The 20,280-nt window shown below is 41.4% G+C and overlaps 3 protein-coding genes and 1 non-coding gene across 5 annotated transcripts in view; 2 read left to right on the top strand and 2 right to left on the bottom strand.

Moving 5' to 3' along the window:
* LOC144536360 (E3 ubiquitin-protein ligase SMURF2-like) overlaps positions 1-1,957 on the bottom strand; it is a 63,908-nt gene extending 61,951 nt beyond the window's left edge. For both annotated transcript variants that reach the window (XM_078279452.1, XM_078279460.1), the window contains exon 1: positions 1,559-1,957. In XM_078279452.1, the coding sequence (XP_078135578.1) occupies positions 1,559-1,610 (52 nt within the window). In that variant the 5' untranslated portion in view covers positions 1,611-1,957. The remainder of the gene's footprint in view (positions 1-1,558) is intronic.
* A 1,213-nt stretch (positions 1,958-3,170) lies between these two features.
* On the bottom strand, positions 3,171-11,115 carry LOC144536351 (importin subunit alpha-1-like). Its single transcript, XM_078279441.1, has 11 exons — positions 11,057-11,115; positions 10,607-10,723; positions 10,376-10,516; positions 9,487-9,575; positions 8,820-9,088; positions 8,201-8,295; positions 7,133-7,396; positions 5,496-5,729; positions 4,748-4,930; positions 4,006-4,155; positions 3,171-3,407 (listed from the first exon to the last, which is right to left on the bottom strand). The coding sequence occupies exons 1-11, from the start codon at positions 11,099-11,101 to the stop codon at positions 3,321-3,323; spliced, it is 1,674 nt and encodes a 557-aa protein (XP_078135567.1). The 5' UTR covers positions 11,102-11,115; the 3' UTR covers positions 3,171-3,320.
* Positions 11,116-11,413: 298 nt separating this feature from the next.
* Positions 11,414-11,486, top strand: trnar-ccg (transfer RNA arginine (anticodon CCG)). Its single transcript has one exon. It is a non-coding gene; the product is annotated as a tRNA-Arg (tRNA).
* A 1,263-nt stretch (positions 11,487-12,749) lies between these two features.
* On the top strand, positions 12,750-18,631 carry LOC144536342 (uncharacterized). The gene is made up of 5 exons (XM_078279429.1): positions 12,750-12,887; positions 13,669-14,352; positions 15,676-15,762; positions 15,875-16,066; positions 16,753-18,631. Exons 1-5 carry the CDS (start codon positions 12,815-12,817, stop codon positions 16,938-16,940), a joined length of 1,224 nt encoding a protein of 407 aa, XP_078135555.1. The 5' UTR covers positions 12,750-12,814; the 3' UTR covers positions 16,941-18,631.
* The last annotated feature ends 1,649 nt before the right edge of the window (positions 18,632-20,280 follow it).

Raw genomic sequence — 20,280 nt, 5'->3', positions numbered from 1 at the left:
GCACTTTAAAATGTAAAAACTGGACTTTGGATGGTAAGCAATGTTAGGTCTGCACACAGTCTCAGACATATAAATAAAGCGTGGCCACAACTTAACACACACATGTAAAATTTGAATGAATGCACAAGTCTAAATGTAGACTTAGCATCACTGATCATCACTGTGTGAGCAGCAGTTCTGGTCGCTCTCAGCCATATGAACCCCAATTTATTTCTCTCCCCACAAACACACACACAGTTTCCCTTATCCTTTCTCTCTACTGAAGACAGACAGAGGATGTGTCTATAATCGGGAAAGACTCACATTTCCTCTCTGAGGTTTCACATTCCTGGGATTCCGTCTGAAGACCACTGCAGCCCATTTAAAACCATTCCCCATATGGAGGGGGGGGGGGGGAAAGACTCAGGGCAGGCGAGCAGGGTAGGTTTTTGAGCTTTGAGAGTTAATTTATCTTTACAGTTTTACTCCACCATTCTAGTAAAATTAAATTGTAGCACACTGCTGAATGAGAAGAAACTGCATTCATATGACGTAGCTTACCCTACCGAAAATCATACCATGATAGAACACCTGTCTTTATGCCATGCTGTTGGAATTAAAAGTTTTACTGGGCTGTTGTGAGTCTTAAGAATCTTAATGGTCTATCACCAAATAAAAGGTAAAAACGCCTTTTTAAAATGAGAAGAGGTTCTCTCTTTTCTCCTTCAGTTCAACTATTGTACCTTCTGAAACACCATCAGCTTTATCATTTGATGTGGCTGCCACCAGACGATGATGGAGGTGAAGGGCAGAAAATCTGGTCCCTGCGTGAATCCATTCATGCAAGTTAAACATAAAATGATACAATGCTGTGTACCACATGGTAAGTAATAAAGTAGTATATCTGTTCTATGTTGTTCCGTATTTATGGAGCACATTCATGAAAGTCATCTAGCTAAACACATCAAGGCCGTTGGGAATGTGATTCCACATCCACTAAAGCCCAAGCATGGAGCTACACACACATTGTATGCCCCCTTCCTCCTGAAACGTTCTTGGAACATGACTACACAGAAGAGAAGTCCTAATGATTAGATGTAGTTCTGTTTTAATGACGATACGGATAAACAAGTGTTAATAAAACAACCATATAAATTACGAATAAAAATAGATGGACATTAGCACAGACTTACCGATATTAAGCTTACATATTTCATCTAAGCTAACCTTTAAGATAAACCCATTAGTAAAGATGCCAAGTAACGTTAGCCAGCTAACGTAGGTTAATGCAACATAAACAGCGTTGTTGTCACAGCTAATGTTTGCTAACCTGCAAGGCTTATTGATTGTCTTTCTATGCTGCTTAGTAGGTTAGCGTGAATTACATTCAGGTAAAAAATAAAGTAATTAAGTGCGATAAAAAAAAAAAAGATAGAATACGAGTTGAACATTTTGATATCACACAAGACACATGCGCCAGTGTCCAGCGGCACCATCAGCAGATGTTAGCCTGCTAGCCAACCAGGCTATCTTGCTAACGTTTTCCGAGCGGCGCAAGACGGGGTTTAAATTTGCTTACCTGTCAACCGCAGCTTTACTGGGCCATTTCTCCTAACTCCTTGACTAGACATCCCCCTTTGTGTTCCAGCTTGATGAAAATTCACAAAAAGCGTCTAATTCATGTGTCAGCGTACGAGTCTCAAAAAGGTATCTCCCAAACAATCCCTCTGCTAGCTTGTGGTTATCACCATAGCAAAGCACACTGGCTGTTTGGTAACGTTATCATAATAACGTTGCTGGAATAACACTCTCACTTGAGCACCTTTTCCGTAAAAAAATGCAAATAACTAATTACGTCCCCAAACGCCGGTCACGCCGCGAGCCACGGGTACTCATACAAATCAAGTGGACGACTTGCTCTCCATCCAGACAGGCGTCTACTCTGCCCGTGCTGCTTGAACTGAAGTTGGTCGTGATGATGAGTACTGCAGGCAGGCAAGCAGCGCCAGGGAGAGACATAGAAGCACATCCGGTAAAATCTTTCAAAATAAAAACACTATCAGACATGTTCTATATTTTCCTAATACTAGTTAGCTACCAACAAGAATCAAACAGCATGTTCATAAATAATGAGGACTATAATAATATATTATGTCTTTGCGCAAGATCTACAACCATCCAGGGGGTGTATCACGTTTGTTACTTTGTGAGCTTTGTGAGTGCATCGAGGCAGCTTTAGAAAAGGGTATCTTTCATACACACCATTGAAACACAATGTCATATATCATCAATATCATTCAAACCACGTTTACCTGGTTAGTGGTATAAAGCATGTGATAATTTTACTTTGAACTTAAAATCCGTCTTTAGCCGACTTTAATGTGGATAGTTTGACACAGTTTATGTAGACAAAACGAGCTAGACAGTTCCTGCGAATAGTTAAAATAGTTGAGCGGTTTCAATTTCTACACTAAATACGTGCACACTGAAGTGATAATACTCACTTAGTGTTGAATCAGTTAAGAGCGAGGTAATTGCAGAAGTGAGCATCAAAGCTTTTGGGGGGGCTCATTTATCCAATATAAAAAAGAACTGCGACAGCCACAATTTCGGAAGCCAATTATTATACATATCTTCACACGTGAAATGTAATGTCTACATGATACTGCCACCGGGGGCCAAAAATCAAGTCACAAACTTTCATAAACTATCACAAGGCCAGTTTACACGTCGGGCCACGTTCAACCATTGACATATATAAAAGCATTCAGCCAATAAGCGTAATTCGATTTTCCCTGAGGGTACATACTGTCGATGCAGGTCTACAGTGAAGAACACAACATTAAGCCTCCAGTCTGGTTCTGCTCCTTCCTAAACCCCCTGAGCCATCATGGCTATATAGTGTAATATACTATGAACGCATTGAAACAGATTTCATTCATAAAATAGCCTACAATGTACAATAGACACAGCAGGGTCATTATAACATGTAGGCTCACAACCAACACTTAAGGAGAATAACCACAGTGTCACCTAGTGGTGACAGACACAGAATCACCTCCCACTCCCTATTTCTCATAGGAAATCATTCTTAACACCTCGTTCTTAACCACCAAATAAATCAGGCACACTTCCCCGTTCATGGCTTGCTTATACCCGAAACATCAATCACAAAAAAAAGTATGCATGAGTAACATTTATTTACAAATATTTATTTAAAACAGGAAGATGTTCTCGTTGTACTGTCACATACAACGATAAAATGTCTAAAAAAAAATACAAAAATATCAACAAGGTACGAATTTTCTTTTTTCATGTTACAGAGAGAAAAGCTGGACATGTTAAAACTGGAATGTGCTTTGGTCTTCAGGGATCTGGAAAGTATAGCAGTCTGCAGTAGCTTCAGGAACCACAGACTCATCATCATTCTGAAAGACAAGGGGGACAGGAGGAGAGAAGCATTAGAGGATTAACCAAGTCTTAGCATGTTTTTTGGATCATTTCATGGATTTGTATAGATTCTGTGAACCAGGACCATTTCTGTCAGCCAAGAAAGGGTCTGTTGTGAATTGAGTTACGTTAAAGACAGATCATGTAAGCAACAGTTTTTTTTATTTTGAAAGCCTTTGGTCAATAATTTTACCAGGAAAAGCAAAACACACATTAAACATTAAAATGAGCCTTATATTGAAGGTGGCTTTGCAGAAACCAGTCAACATCAAGCTCAGGCTACTGTATTACTGCGTCACACACCACATTTACTGTATTCTTTGGCAACAGTAAGTGGTGACGAGTAACCACACAAGTGACTTATGCCACCCTGCCAGCTCTGCCAAGACTGTTGTCATTTAATATGTGAATGAGTCATACAAGTCTCTATGGGTGTTGGCAAAGTTAGTGCTGATCATTGTCGTCATCTCAAATTCTCTGAATGATCCACTTTCACCTACTGGAATAATTTATCAAAATTTAGCAATGCTTTCTGCCTGGCTAGTCTGAAGGAACCGCTGTTTCAGTAACACTTACCTCTTCAGAGAAGAATCTGTCTATGATGTTGAGAGAGGACTTGTAGACAGCTTCATTGTCATGGGACTGCAGTGCCTCAATCTTGTCCAAACCACCCAACTCCTCAATCATTAGGCACAGTTTCTCAATTTCACCAGTTTTGTATGCCATCTGTTAAGAAAAAAAAAAAAACTGTAAGACTAATAGTTCCCTCGCCAAGAGATGAACGTGTGACCATCCATTTTAATCTGATTGTCAAGAATCCATCTGCACCATTCAGACTATAATGTGATGGAGATTACATTCTGCAAATTTTCATGTTTCCTAATCTCAGAAACCCCCAGTGTTAATCTCCATTTCCTCAGGACCCTAAAAAACAAATGTATGCTGGCAGAATTTCCCCATTGTGGGATTAATACAGAATTTTGAATGACCTATAACTAAATCAAGTATAAATTGTTTATGTTGATTCTCACACACACACACACACACACACACACACACACACACACACACACACACACACACACACACACACACACACACACACACACACACACACACACACACACACACACACACTGGAAGAAATGTGTACAATGTATTACATATAAATGTAAAACTTCTCTATGCCTGAATTCAGATGAGTAAAATCTACTTGACACATGGCACAGACTGTTAATTGCAGCATTTTGATTGCACAACTAAGAAAAACTTGCTGTAAACAACTCGCAAATATAGCAAAAAGGTCTTGGCAATATACCTGTAAAATATTGTAGATTGCATCCAGGATGACCAAGATGATTTTGCTATCTTTGGCTGTCAGCAGATCAAGCAGAGGCGCCAGAACATTGCATTGGACCAGGTAGGCCACTTGCACCACCGTTCCACCACTGGTATAATTGGTGACTGCCCACACTGCCTCCTTCTGAGCCTTGTAGTCTCCCTAAACAGAAATCACATCTGAGGTTTACGGCCAGAGATAAGTATAGAGATAAACTAGAGATACTAAAGATATAGTTAACGGGCCTTTATGAATAAACATGAAATCATCATATATATTAGTAAATCAGAAAATCTGTTCATTTGTTCATAAAATAAGAAAACTATGCATAATCAGCAGCAGGGCACAGATAAGTTGGGGAACAGGCAAGTGACTGGGCTGGTCAGGTTATATTAAGTTACAGATAAGACGATAAAAAAAAAAATAATTCATCAAATATAAGTATGAATAAATGATCTTGTTTTCTTTGTGATTCTGTTCTTGATAAATGTATGCATGTATCCATAGATATTAGGAATACTCTAAGACCGGTCTCAAAACTAGAGTTGGAGCCCATGTGCTGCCCTTTGGCTGTCTACTGTTCAGGAAAGGGTGATGGGTAAATAAAGAAAACAATTTTCCCCACACTGATCAATAGAATATAACTCGACCTTTCATGGATTAATACATCTCATTTGGATTATTTTAACAATCTGGCTATAATTTCTGTCTGCTCTTGTGTTCTGACCTGTTGGAGGATCTCCACCAGCATTGGCATCAGGCCTGCATTGATAACCTCCTGGATCTGGCTGTCCTTGCCAGCAGTGATATTGGACACTGTCCAGGCTGCCTCTTTCTGGATATTGGACTTGTGGTGGCGCAGCAGGCTGGGAAACATCGCCAGAGCACCTGCATTCAGCACACACTGTGTCTGCTCATCGGTCCCAGTCACAATGTTGCCAAGTGACCGCAGGGCTGGAGTCTGCGAGGGGAAGGAGAGCAAGTCAATTATCTGTAGTATTCACAGGTAGGGAATGAGTCCTTACCCCAAGTGAAGGAGTTCAAGTACTTTGGGATCTTGTTCGCGAGTAAGGGAGATTGGTCGGAGAATCGGCACAGCGGTCGGAGAATCGGCACAGCGGTCGGAGAATCGGCACAGCGGGTGCGGTATCACATTCAATTTAATCGCACCGTTGTGACGAAAAGAGAGCTGAGCCAGAAGGCAAAGCTCTCGATGTACCGGTCAGTTTTCGTTCCTACTCTCACCTATGGTCATGAAGGCTGGGTCATGAACGAAAGAACAAGATCCAGGGTACAAGCGGCCAAAATGGGTTTCCTCAGGAGGGTAGCTGGCGTCTCCCTTAGAGATAGAGTGAGAAGCTCAGTCATCCGTGAGGAGCTCGGAGTAGAGCCGCTGCTCCTTCGCGTCGAAAGGAGCCAGTTGAGGTGGTTTGGGCATCTGGTAAGGATGCCCCCTGGGCGCCTCCCTAGGGAGGTGTTCCAGGCACGTCCAGGTGGGAGGAGGCCTCGGGGAAGACCCAGGACTAGGTGGAGGGATTATATCTCCAACCTGGCCTGGGAACGCCTCGGGATCCCCCAGTCGGAGCTGGTTAATGTGGCTCGGGAAAGGGAAGTTTGGGGTCCCCTGCTGGAGCTGCTGCCCCCGCGACCCGATAACGGATAAGCGGACGAAGATGGATGGATGGATTCACAATTTAGGGAATATATGGACGGGATGATGGTGATGACAATGAATATGATACCTAAATACCGCGTGTATTGTTGTTACAATTCGACCCATCTATCTGAAGCCACTAACAATCCACGCAACAGCAGAATAAGCTTGATTTTCTGTTACAATGGTTCACATCTCTGCACACAAGACTTTCGTACCAGTTATCCGTCCTACACTCGACTAACACCTGACAGAAATATTTCCCAGTAGTGCAGGAGTGAACAAATAAGAGAAGTAATGAGAACAGAAGTTTAAATATATGACAGAGACAGAAAGTGGTTTTCTTCAACTTTTGAGGTAAGAAGTGAAATATAAATGAGGATATCCACAAAAAAGAAAGATAGTGTGTGGGGTGTAAGGAACGTCTTGAAGAGTGCTGGTATGTGTAACCATACAATGAGCACTCTTAGATCCAATGGTACAAGCAATTATAATAAGGTGCACTAAGACTTTCATCAAACACTGTCATGACGGCAGAAATAGAATCAAAAGAGCAGCTACTTCTGATGGATGAAGGTAATCTTCATTGATAATTCCTTTGAATATCAATGTTGTACTAACTGAATATGAACATTGTAGACAGTGCACTAACTGCAGTTTCAAATGTCACAAATAACAGTAACTTTTGACTTAAACTCAACATCACATACCACAATGGAGAGCTCCCCACAGGCTAGCAGTTGTACCAGGCGGGGCACCAGGCCAGCCTGCACCACCACCTCTATCCTCTCATTGGAGCCATCGGTCAAGTAGGACACGGCCCAACAGGTGTCAGCCAGAATCTCCTTGTCGTCGCAGTGCAGGAGACGCACCAGGGCAGGAAGCAGCTGCTGCACCGCCGTCAAAGGAGGTGCCGGGTTCTTGTTCCGACACAGATTGGACAGCGTCCAGGTGACATTGCGCAGGTAGCTAGACTGGTATGGTGGATTAAGAGCCAAGTGTTATTTTACAACAAAATGTCATAACATGATAGTTGTCAGAGTAACCGATACTGACAAGACTCAAGTTTATTAAAAGACATCTCTCTAAAGAGAGAGCCATCTCCAAACAGAATAAGTTTAGTTTAACAAATTTTAACATTAGCCCTTTCCAAAACCAAATAACATCAAAGTCTCAGGACATTTATAAATCCATGAAACTGGTCAGTGAATTTAAATGACTGCAGCTTAAGTAAATATTTTGCAGAATCATGCAATCTGTACAATGTGAATAACCCCATTAAATGACTAATTATTAAATGAATATTTTTTTTCAGGTGCATAAGCAAAGTCAAATTATGGACCACTCTGCTGTGTGTAAAAGACTTCTCAACTGTGCAATAACTTTTCAACAGGAATAAATGAATAAACAGCTGTGACTGCAACCAAATCACATGGAGGAGGAATGGGGATCTGATTCTAATGTGGTAGGGGATACCATTGTCCACAGATGCACTGTACTCCTGACCCCACTGAAGGACATACCAGTCAATTCTGGTTGAGTATTAATTACATTACAGATCTACTAACAGACTGACTCAGTTGATTTGCCTACACCATGGAAATCTTGCCATTTTAAAGTGTTGAGTGTTGCCAAGAGCCAACAGCAGTCTGTCTCAACTGGACCTAGACAGCCTGGATGTCTATATCGGAATAGAAAAAACCAGGGTAGTGTAGTGCTATGTAAAATGAAAATGTCTCTTAAAACCAGCAGTGCAATAATGTTTGACAGAAACTCACAGGAAACACAGACAGGTCAGGGGCTGCCAGCAGGGCTAGGAGTGGCTGGAGACCACCATGCTTGATCACTAGGTCTCTGTAGTTGGAACCATCACCTAGATTTGGGGGGAATAGACATTTACAGTCATGTGCTGTCAGCAGTGCAATCAGAACAGAAAAAAGTACACCGTAACTAAATGAACACCACAGTCAGATACTACAGTATGGTAGTTACCATGAAAAACCATAATTTTGTTGAGCATTTCAGAGCTAGCCATACACTTTGCCTTTACCGTGATCTATTACCATGTTCTAATACTTTTACTGATTGAGAAAACAACCAGTGCTGATACTCCGATAGACTATGGGTTCCACTTAATCTCGTATGAATCACGTTTAGACAGTTAACTCACTGTGTCAACAACACGTAACATTTTTAGGACACACCCTTTTACATTAGTTCAAAATCCCTCAATATTACAGCCTGTGGAGACCAACAACACATCGAGACAAAGGAAGCACAGTTATATACGACAACAACAGACTCCTCATAACATTGGAGGATGTAGTAATGGAGCAAGAGAAGTAAAACAAGTGACTCAAACACAAAGAGATGTCGAGTGTCGTCTGACTACAGTACCTGCGATGTTACCCAGGGCCCAAATGGCCTGCTCGCTGATGTGTGGGTGGGGTGATGTCACCAGGCTGATAAAGGCTGGGATGGCCCCTCCTTCCACTACGGCAGTAGTCTGGTCTGTGGTACCTGAGGCGATGTTGGTCAGGGCCCAAGCTGCCTCAAATTGGATGGGGGGACATTCAGACAATGCCAGAAAACTAACAAACCTTGGGATGAGGCTGGCAGCAATGATGCTGTCTATAGGGGGGTGCTTTTCTCTGGAGAGGAGCCTCCTATACAATCAGGTAAAAAACAGTTGGGGAGTTAATAAAGGAAAGTAACTTCAAGGAAAGTAAAAGTTAACTTGTTCCAAATGTCATCAGAGTAACAACTAGCTGGCACTACAGGGGTTATCATGTTTAACAGGTTTGGGAACAAATTGATTTCCTACTCAATAGAAACAAGTCCATAAAAGAATATGCTTGAAACTGGTGTGATGGACACTTTATTATGATTTAGGAATGATCTATAGTGGAAATAGTGTAATGATGAAAGACTGGAGAAAAAAAAATGTCACTGGTCCTCTGAACCGCATGCAAGCATAAAATGCCACAGTAACACAATGGGAACAAGTTTATTACATCAGCACATCAAAACTCGGCAGTCAACGTTCTTTACAAAATGATTTTACCTGGCTGCCTGCGTGGCCTGCAGCTGATGATCTAGATTCTGGCTGTTAACACCTTCTACAATCTCCTCCACAGACCATTGCTGAGGAGGCTGTGGAAAAATAAACAGAAGAAGTATACTTATCTGCCCAGTAAACCTGGGTCAAACAAAAGTAAAAAAAAAAAATAACCCTCAAAATTCATTAAAACATGCTTAGAAAATGTTTAGGTCAGGATTATAGGATCAGGACAATGCAAAAACACTTGACCTATTATTTGCTGGATGTCTTGACTATTGGGTACTGAATGCAAATAATGAAGGAATATTGACCCTAATATTAGTTCATATAGCTGGCCTAGTTGAACCCATACACAGGTGGCTGGTTTATGTTAACCACCACTGAGTTATTATTGCTGTCATTCACCATTGGGTTATTATTTATATTATGAAGCAACATTTCTGTACCTATGACTACCTTCGTATTTTCTTCAAAAAAAGGCAAATATTTATAAGGTGTATTTCTATCTTGTGTGTTTAATGTGTTCTATGCTTTACTGTGAAGCACATTGAATTTGTCTATGTATGAAATATACTATACAAAAATGTAATTGACTTGACTTAGCTATGGGTACTGGGAAAACTTTACCCAGTACTGGTCAGTGCTAAATGAACACAGAACACAAATTGGGCTAAAAATAACCCAGAGTTTTTGTTTGTAGTTTGCTCCAAGTGTCTCATTGACCATTGGCCAGAGGAGGCTGATGTTTCTCATTCATTGCCAACTACATTATATAATCAGATGTTTCATATTCACATTCAATACATGGAAAACAGTTTTATTTCAGCTACGTCCTGTTTACCGTTACTGTCCCTAGCCAAATCAATTAGCTAGCTGTAGAGCTGCTGTCTACCTGTGCGTTGGGATCTTTCTCTTGGAGAGGAGAGGTTGGCTCGTCCAGAAGGCTCTCAACGTTTCTCCTCTTCAGGATCTGATCATCCTTCTTTGCTTTTCGTAGCTCCACGTTGACTTCCGCTCTCCTGCGCCGTAGCTCCTGAACAAGTCGACACCCATAAAAAATATAAGACGATTAGCTACATAATTAGCTATTGTTCTATTGCTGGGTGTTACTTGCAGAACTTACATTGGCATCTCTCCCTTTGTTTTTGAACTGGGTGAGTCGAGCTCCGTTGTCGTTGCCAGCTGACATTCCTGACCGTTTAACAAGACAATCGATTCCAATAACGATTCCAAATACTCCCTGTTGAAAGATTGTAATTTAAACCAAAACGGGCCCACCAACGGCTGCTTTCACTACCTTCCTCTGGTTAACTTAATGTTTTCTAGCTAGCAGGCGGTGAATTAGCTAACGCTAGCCGTTAACTGCCCGCTTGTCTGAGGCCAAGCCGGTTATCTAACACCATGTGGCCCGTAGCACACGGAGCCTGTCTGGTATACCAACACCCAAAAACCCGCTGAAATTCATAAGAACAACGATAATACACTCACATTATAAACTATTAATGTAATAAACATTAGATATTTGTTGAAATATCAACATATTGTGGCCACACAACATGTGCGACGTGCTTACCTTACAGATCTCTTGTAAAAAATTGTACACGATACGTGACGTCATCTATATACCGCCCTATTTTTCTGAGTTTTGATTGGTCAGTCGAACTAAAAAAACGCTTCAAACAACAAAGCCGTTGTCAAAGGCAACCGTTGTTAGTATCGCGAGATAAAGCTGCCACATCTTTATGGGCTGGTTGGTTTTCATTGTGGACCATTGCGGCCATTTCTGATTTATCTATTGTGTCGTGGGTCACATTTGACTTACATAACAATGTATTATTCAATTTTAGATGGTCAAATGCACATCATATTGTTGATTTTGTTTCTATCTTTAATTTTGATAAAGGTTATTTTCCACATATAACTACGTAATGACCCAGTGGCCTAATGGATAAGGCATCAGCCTCCGGAGCTGGGGATTGTGGGTTCGAGTCCCATCTGGGTCGCATTTAGCTCCTTTTCAGGGCTTAAGTATAAGTCGATTTTCACTAAGATTTGGATGATGGAATATATGAATGTCTTGTAAATATTGAAACCATAAATCGTTAACGGCAATAACTCAGTTAGACAATTATTCTAGCCAGGTGATTATGGACGACACGACACCAGAGTTAAATGCTATTGACAGCAACGCTTAATCAATCAACGCAGTATGGGCTCCTTGATCTGAGCCTTAAATACGTCAGAAGAAATACGACGTGCAAAGATGAACATGTAAGACATAGTTAAGCACGTTTATGTTCTGTCAACTCTTTCTTTACTTTTTTTATTATAACTAATGCAAATGTTTTTAATGGAAATGTTGAAAATGGAAAAATAAGAGCAACTATGTATAAAATGTGGTGCAAAACTGGCTAGGCTCTTTGGTATTGCCCAGAATCGTCCTGCACACAAAATAAAAGAGAGAAAACAGAAAGGGCCTCTGCAGATACAGACACCTCCACACACTTTTAATGGGTCATAAGCGATGATAGAGAGGGATTACTGATGTATTACTCTATACATTGTTTTAAGGAAAGCACTGCATACAGTATTGTACCCTTAAAACAAGGTTGATATCACACAGACTTGTGGCTTCTACAGAGGCATAAACCATTGTTTCACAAAGTTATAGCTTGTGGTAAATTGACCTTGGATGATTAAGACGTTATTGCTAATGGCAAAATTCTGATTCAGAATATGAATGGGAATCACAGTGTCAGGAAGATGCTAATTTGACAAATGTATTGATTTGCTGCAGTTCCTCATTGTGACCACCAGAGGGCAGTGAACACTCATTGATATTAAATACACTCAGGTACACCGTCACCTCCACCTCGCATCAAGGCGAGCTAATGTTACTAGAGTAGTCGCTATCACTTGCCCTGAAGTGGAGTATATTTTAAATGTGTCCAACTAAGTGTCAAAAAAACAAACAAACAAAGCAAGTAAACAATCAATACAGACGCCTTTGAACATTCTGTTGGACACCAGATAGGCTACCAGAAGGTGAACCTATTCTCTTTTACCTAAAATCCTACTTGGTAAACAACAGAAAATATTTACACAGAACCACATTTAGCCTTTTTATATTGTAAACAACAATGGGAGCCTTTTTAGAATCCATTTATGAATGAAAGGAGTGTCATGTCAAAGTGTTTACTTCTGTGTTAGGGACGTCCCACCATCTCCCTGCCCACCCCATCCCATCTCATTCCTGAGCAGCTTGTATAAAAATCCCAGGATTACCCTCTCTGTAGCAGACTTTAAAGTGTGTCCACACTGAACATCCAGGATGATGGGAATTATTCTGTTTCTCTTGTTTCTAGGGTTTCCTCTTTACAAGACAGAGGAGCATGTTGTCAATGGTGAGTGCACTTTATTGTATTTGTAGTTTTTTTATGTGTTGGAGAAAACATGACCTCCTTCTACATACACCCTTCCTCGTTGCTTTCCATATTTCCTTTCTTTTTAGTGAAGTCTATACATTGTATACAGGTTTAATTTCACAGCAGCTTACTCTGTCATGATTTGTAATGTGTTTGTTCAACACTGGGGGGGGGGGGTGTAATTTATCCATTACGTCAATGCTATTCTGTTATTTGTCAAAATATTTAACAAAAACGACAAAAATGACATCCCAAAACAATTATTTAATGTGGTTGAGATAAAATGCTAAGTGAGTAGGCTTAATACCTTACATCAATAATAACTTAGATGGATTTGGGGACTTTTATGATTTGGTTAATTTTAAAATCTAATGTGAGCTGTAGATTCTTATGCAGTTAGACATAGCCAACCCACTTGTGTTAATTGGGTCGTGTCATACTGTATATGAAAGTGGCTAGTTCTCACAATGAATGTTACTTATGATGAACCTCCAATTGAAGTAGCCTACTAACACAAACATTTGTCATACTTTATTAATTAAGCTAAAGAAAAATCCTAAACCATGAAATATATAATAATTCATGGTTTAGGATCTTAAGCTTCAAGGAACATCCACAGTTAGCCTATTATGTAAATTAAATGAATCCATTGTTGTCTTACTGGAGGACCAGAGAGGCTTTGATATTACATAAACATAGCCTTATCATATATAATGTAAGGAAATGTCTGAAGTATAACTTTTTGTTTGTGTCAACCCAGAGCTGTACACCCTGATAGAAAAGGGTCAGACCAGCTTCGTGGATCCCGCTCCGAGCAACCAGACCTGGATGGTGGTTAAAGAACCCTCCCTGCCCATCAACGAGCTTCTAGAGAAGAGCAGCAAGACCGGCGAGTCCAAATTCACCCTCCATCCTCTACCCTCTGCCGTCTGGCCAAAGCACAGTGACCTGGCTCCCATCCCTCGCCACCACGGCCCCCACAACAAGAGCAAAAAAGGCCCCAAGAGCGACCGTCTGGTGGAGCACAACAGCGAGAAAACCAGAGCAGAAGTTGCTGGTCTGCTTCCCAAAACCCCACTGACAGGAGCTACAGCTGCTGCTGCTGCTGCTGCTGCTGCTGCCAACAACCGCACTGTGCAGAAAATCAACCAGGACACCCAGTCCAACATTAGTCCTCCTCAGCAGAGTGAAGCAGAAGGACACCCCAACTCCAGACCCAAGGGTCCACCCCACACACAGCCTCAGGCTCAGCCGCACCAACCGGCCCCTTCCCCGCGCAGAGATCTCCCCAACCGACGGCTGGACCCAGAGGAGAACCGGCCGGGAAAGTCCAGTCTCTATCAGTCAGTTATCGGTGCAGCGACCCGGAACAACAGCCGCCCGCCTGTCGTCTTCAACCGGCGCTCCTCCAGCCTGCTTTACCAGTTCGACATCCTGAGGCGAGGTATGGGAGGATTTGTTCTGTCCTAACCTTGGAGGTTGACCTGTGTATTATTACTGAGTTGTCCACATATTCAGATTCTTTACATATTACTGTATTGCGTTTCAGCTGTATCATTTCTAAAACTCCCCTTTTGGAATTACATATTTCAAAAGATTGATATGATGTAAGAGTTTAGCCATCTGGGAAAATCTTTGACGCTCAATATCACAGTATTTATTTTTATTTTTATTTTATTGTATTATTTCAGGACAATGCACATTTGATGAACATGTACAGCAGTACACGTAAAAGTGCCAGATTGTAGCCCAAGGGCTAATTTCCATCTGTAGTCCATTAGGCAGGTTGAAATTACAATAAAAAGGACAAAAGATATACAGTAGTAACATTTGCTATATAAACCAGTAATAACCTTTAAAATATGACATTACACAATCACAGTGAAAAATGATTAAAACCAACTACAATATATTTTAATTTAATATTAGTTTAGTATTAGTCACTGAATTATATATGATATATGATGATATATATAAATATTTATGTAAAATATTTTTCCTGCCGAGTTAAAAGAGGCTTATTGTAACATTTGATCACAAAAGGGCCAAAACTACGAAATTAACAAAATGCCTTTAAAATAAAAGGGATAAAAGGGCTCAAACGCCAAATTTGTTGGTGCATTCGGATGGCCAATGGGTTTAACATGCTGACCATGTCATTGCAATGTCGCTGGTTTGAGTCCGGCCAGGGACCTTTGTTGAATGTCATCCCTCATCTCTGTTCCTACATTTCCTGTCACTATCCACCGACTCCTTTCTAATAAAGGCTACAAAATACCCCATTAATAACCTAGACATAGAAATGGTTTTACTTCTGTGTAAATGCGTCATAGTAATATGATAGATACTACATACAGAGTTCATAAAGTTCACTCAGAGAGTGATAATGACAGTGATGATTTGAACCCTTCCACTGGTAGTTAGTGAATATCCCCTGCCACTAATTACAATCACTTCCCTCAAATCTGGCTGTCAGTGTTTCCCTTTGTGTGCAGTGAGGTTGTGATGAAACGGATGCAAAGCAAGAGAGAATGTCCCTAATATTGTAATTAAGATGGAAAATGTAACACGGATGTGATCCCATCCCGCACACCGCCTCCTCCAGTCCCATGTGGAGGAATGCAACACCTGGATTTTATAATGACAACCTTGTTCTTTTTCTAATGATGCTGGAATGAGAGTCTGGCTCTGTACGGGCTTGGCAGGAGACAGTCACTCTCTCTCTTCTTTTCATCCCTCCATCCTGTCCTCTGTTTCTTCGCCACAGAGTCCGACTTCACACATGATGCCTTCTGCATGAACGAGTGCAGGAAGGAGAAGGAGGAGAGAGAGTATTACTGCTACAGTGAGTTTGGTAAGTACCCAGCGAGAAACAAAGATAGAATTTGTCAAAGGTAAACAAAACAAAAGTAAAATGTTATGAATTTCCCGCATTTTGACAAATGATGTTTTTCATTCTTTAACAGCTGTCAATGGGATAGTTCACGACATCGATGTGTTGCGTAAAGGAATACGCCTCATCACACTGATGGTGAGCAGTGATGGCTTCTACAAGATGAGTCGTCTCTATGTGACGCCAGACAGCTTTTTCTTCAAAGTTCGCCTTCTGGTCCTGGACACCTACAAGTGCAGCAAGCCATGCCCTGACATCAAACTCGGTGAGTGTAGCAGGGTCCCTCAGAAGCCTCATAAAACTAAAGGATCAGATGAGAAAATCTGTTTAGTTTAGTAAAAAAATAATGAAACTGATTTCAAACAGAAGTTAGGGCATATACTGTATGCAGAAGTGTCAAAGCCCATTAAGCAGTCTATTATAAGTTTCCACCAAAGTATTCATGTGTGGGATGTGGGAATTATTATAAAAATTTGTATAAAATTAGTTTTCCTGAGATCAGCATGTTTTTTTATCAGCACAATATTTTGTTGATTTAAATCCAGCTCTGTGTCATGGCAGTGTGGGTGGTGTGTTTAGATGAATGGTGTTTGGCTTCCCTCTGTGGCGCCAGTGCATGGAGCTCCCAGCAGTTTCGGAGCGTTTTTTTGCAGACCTCCGCTGCTTGAGCGCGAGCTCCTTGCACTGGCGCCACGGACAGAAGCCAAACACCATTGATCTAAACACACCACCCACACAAAGAGGACACAGAGCTGGTTTAAATCGGCAAAGTATCCCTTTAAAAGTACCGGTATTAGTCTATGCACATCAGATGATTAGTATTGCCACCCCAAGATTGTTGGTGACACCCCTATGGCAAATTTCTGGGGGCGCCACTGGTGCAAACATGGCAATTGCTCAACTGTGCACTTTCTCCCAGTCACTTTAACATTTCCCCTATTTGTTCCCAAGGGACCAGATACATTATAATGGGCCAGATCTACCACAGGAGGCGCCATCTTCCAAGTGACCTCCTGAACCTACTGGGAGGTAAACTGAAGCCCGGAGACGGCCTCCTGCGAAGCAACAACTACGTCAAGAGGTTCAACAAACGGAGGCACCAAAAAGCCCTGGAGGCCACCCGATCCAGGTGTAGGTGAACCAAAGATAAGACTATTGCCCCCTACTGCAGGGGAAGAGACATTGCAGCTTACCTGAACTGATCATAACTAACCCCTCATTATTGTGCAAGACAGAAGACATTTTTGCGGAAGGTATGGATTTATTTTCACATGGACTGCTATGATGTATCTTTATCCTGGTTCATCTTTTTTACTCCTCTGTAAAGTTCCTGAAGTACTGACTTGTGGGCTCTTTGGTACAAACACAAAACACAAGCAGCTTTAATTAAATGGATATTCCACAATCATTTTGTTATGTTTGGGACATCAAACAAGGGTGTCCCCACTATTATTTAAAAACAAAACAAAAAAACAACTCCACTCAAACTCCTCATTCATTCATGACTGGTTCATGAAGTCTCTAAATTAAAAAGGTATAAAATTAGCTCACTTTTAAAGGGATATTTGGCTCATCTGAAGAACATTTAGCCACAAAATTAGTTTATAGAAAGGGTATACTGTATATAATTATCTTGCATCAGCAGTCACATTGGCATGTTACTGTTTTATTTATGTGCATTTAGCAAGCCTATATTTGTGCTAAGAGAGAAACAGAGTTAGATCCAGTCTCTTTATTCCCACTATAATCCAAGCACACATATGAACATGCCTACAGATAAGATAATTGGTTTAATGTTGTTTTTCTAGCTGGCGCAGTAGTTTTTCTAAGCATGCTCCCATATTAAACAATGAAATACCAGAAAACAACCTTTTTACACAATATTGTAGAGAAACGTTTTTTTTTCATACAAACATCCTTTTTTTTTTAAATAAATAAAAAATGGCTGTTGGTTAGTGCATTTTAGGACCTGTAGAAACCGTGGATCTCATTTTGCAAAAATCCAACATTTTAATCATGTTGATTCCTTTGATCAATCGATGATGCTTCTAAATTTATATGAATGCAAAATGTTGTATTGCACCAAATATTGTTTTGTAACACTTGATCCCATGCATGTTGTCACTGTGGTTGTTATTGGTAAGCAGGAAATGCACTATTATTGTAACATGGTCCAAAGGGAGGGAATGAAGGGCCTGAAAAAGCAGCGACAAACCCCAGTGGAGGAGGAGGGAGAAAAAGGGAGAGAGAGCACAGGGCCTTTGCTTGTCATGAGAGCAGCTTATTTTTCTAACTTTAATTATGTGTCCACGATGAAATATCTGCCAGAGTAGACTGGGACATCAAAAGGGGCCTTGCTGAATGAGGAAGGGGTGTGTTGTTGTAGGGAATAAGCCATATATCTAATCGCAGGAATCTGATCCTCTCCGCACCTGGACACATGACTCTGGAAAAAGTGCCTCTGTGACAGCTCCTCTTTGGGATGGCTCTTGTTTTCTTGCTTACACACAACCACGTCCTCCTGTGGGAGAGCCAAAGCTCAAAAAGGGGGGGATTTAAAGTATTAAGGCAGGATCAGCGAAAGAGAGAGAGAGACAAGGGGCAAGATGGAGGAGAAATAAAGATTATGTAAAATGACAGGGACAGGATTGAAGCAGGAGAAGAGGGGTTGGGTCTGTCTCTCTAAAGGGATAGCTTCTTATTTAATCAGAAATCCCTGGCTTGATTGCAGTACTACTCTGAGCTCATGACAGGGAAAACTTGCACTGAATGCTTACAATGCTTTACTATACATGAACCCAATAAAAATGTGTATTTGTTTTGTACTCAATGACCCCGTGAGGAATTTATTTGTCTTTAAACCACCCCTCCACTCATGCCATCACATATATCTACCCACTGACTGAAACATTGATCCTCATTATCCTTCCCAGTGCTTGCAGGGAAGGAGCCCCAAAAGTAAGACACTCTAATTAGAGTTTAACAACCATGGTCTCTGTCTGGCCTCCGGGAAGAGAGACTGACTTGGGAACTTGGACGTCAAGGCAGCCAGGGCTAAGCCTCTTTTCTCGCCCTCTGTCTGTCTGTCAGCTCGGCCGGTCAGTTCCCAGGCTCGAGGAAGCCTCTATCTGGGATCAGCGCTGGAGGGAACAGATGCAGGCGGGCAGGAAACAGGAGCCTGCTCCACATCTTGGCTACTATCGCAGCGGGAGGACATTCCTCATCGCAGAGGATGTAAAGGAGAGGGAGGGAGAAAAAAGCGGAGAGCGAGGAGAGGGAGGTGGGAATATCTCAAAGTTGCTTCCTGTGTGATTGCCCTCAAGCCACAAGGGGGGAGTGAGAGAAAGAGACAAGGGTGGTGGATTGAAACCACTTGGGGCTTGTGGCCATCTGCGGTGCTCGCGGCGTCCATGCGAACCTCTGGATTCATTTAGCGGTTTGAGTGGGGAGTTAAGAGAGGGAGGGAGGTGGGGGAGAAGGGTGTGAGAGGAGAGTTAAAGGTCAACCTCGGAGGTAGCTTTTACGCGTCTTGCTGATAATTTGATCACAGGAAGATCGTGTGTGAGTGTGTTGGAAGTCATGACCTTGTCCTTCAGCGATCACAAGTATGTACACTTTTCAGTTAAAGCTCCAGATAATTGACAAGCGTTAAGAAGACTGAGGACTGGATTAACTCACTAAAGGCCCCCTGGGGAATAATGAGCTGTGGGTTCAACTGAGCCCTCTGTTTCTCCCAGTCTCTGTGCATTGTGTCTGTATTAGATAGTAATTAGTTTGTCATTACTTGATCAAGCGCAGATTTATTTACATAAAATACACCATATAAGCACATGACATATATAGGCTTACATTGCTTAATATATACATATATTAATATATACATAAACATCTATCTAATATCTATGTATGTATATGGCCATACAACTAGATGTTAACTCAGGAGTTTGCCTTGTATATGCTTCTCCTTGGGCAGATAAGTCATTTTTTGGGGCACTTTTGATGTTTAAAAAAATGTAAAGAGAAGTAGTAGAGTCAACATGAAATGAGAGAGAGTTGCAACAAGTCCCCAGGGTCTTAACCCCTAAGCCACAGGGATGCCCATAATACGTCATTTTAGATATCTCCTATCACTGCTATGCAGACAATGTTCAATTATACATCTCACTTTAAGCCTCATAGTTACCACCCAACTACCTAAACTCTATAAAAAATAGATGGCAGATCATTTCTTCAACACCGCTGAAATGTTATTGCTGCCACACCCAGCCTTGTCCCTAAGGAAATGGAAGGTCTCGGTTTCTAAGTATCACTATGGACCAGGCACTTACTCTTGACCAATATCTTGCGTTTGAGTCATTCTTGTTTTTTCCAGCTAAGGAACATTGTGAGGCATAGGCCCATTGAGATGGAGATATTATTCATGCATTCATTCCATCCTGTCTCAGCAAATGTAACTCCCTCTTCACTTGCTTTAGCAAA

This window comes from Sander vitreus, chromosome 2 (genome assembly GCF_031162955.1).
Source record: "Sander vitreus isolate 19-12246 chromosome 2, sanVit1, whole genome shotgun sequence".
NCBI classification, from domain to species: Eukaryota; Metazoa; Chordata; class Actinopteri; order Perciformes; family Percidae; genus Sander; species Sander vitreus.
Note: the sequence above shows the minus strand (reverse complement) of the source record. Positions and strands in the feature narration are given on the sequence as shown.

Coding starts and splice junctions, on each gene's coding strand:
- LOC144536342 (XM_078279429.1), top strand. CDS start 12,815: ATGATGGGAATTATTCTGTTTCTCTTGTTTCTAGGGTTTCCTCTTTAC. Junction 15,763..15,874: donor TTACTGCTACAGTGAGTTTG/GTAAGTACCCAG, acceptor ATTCTTTAACAG/CTGTCAATGGGATAGTTCAC. Junction 16,067..16,752: donor ATGCCCTGACATCAAACTCG/GTGAGTGTAGCA, acceptor TTTGTTCCCAAG/GGACCAGATACATTATAATG.
- LOC144536351 (XM_078279441.1), bottom strand. CDS start 11,101: ATGACGTCACGTATCGTGTACAATTTTTTACAAGAGATCTGTAAG. Junction 4,156..4,747: donor CAATCTACAATATTTTACAG/GTATATTGCCAA, acceptor TTTTCTTAACAG/ATGGCATACAAAACTGGTGA. Junction 3,408..4,005: donor ACAGATTCTTCTCTGAAGAG/GTAAGTGTTACT, acceptor CTTGTCTTTCAG/AATGATGATGAGTCTGTGGT.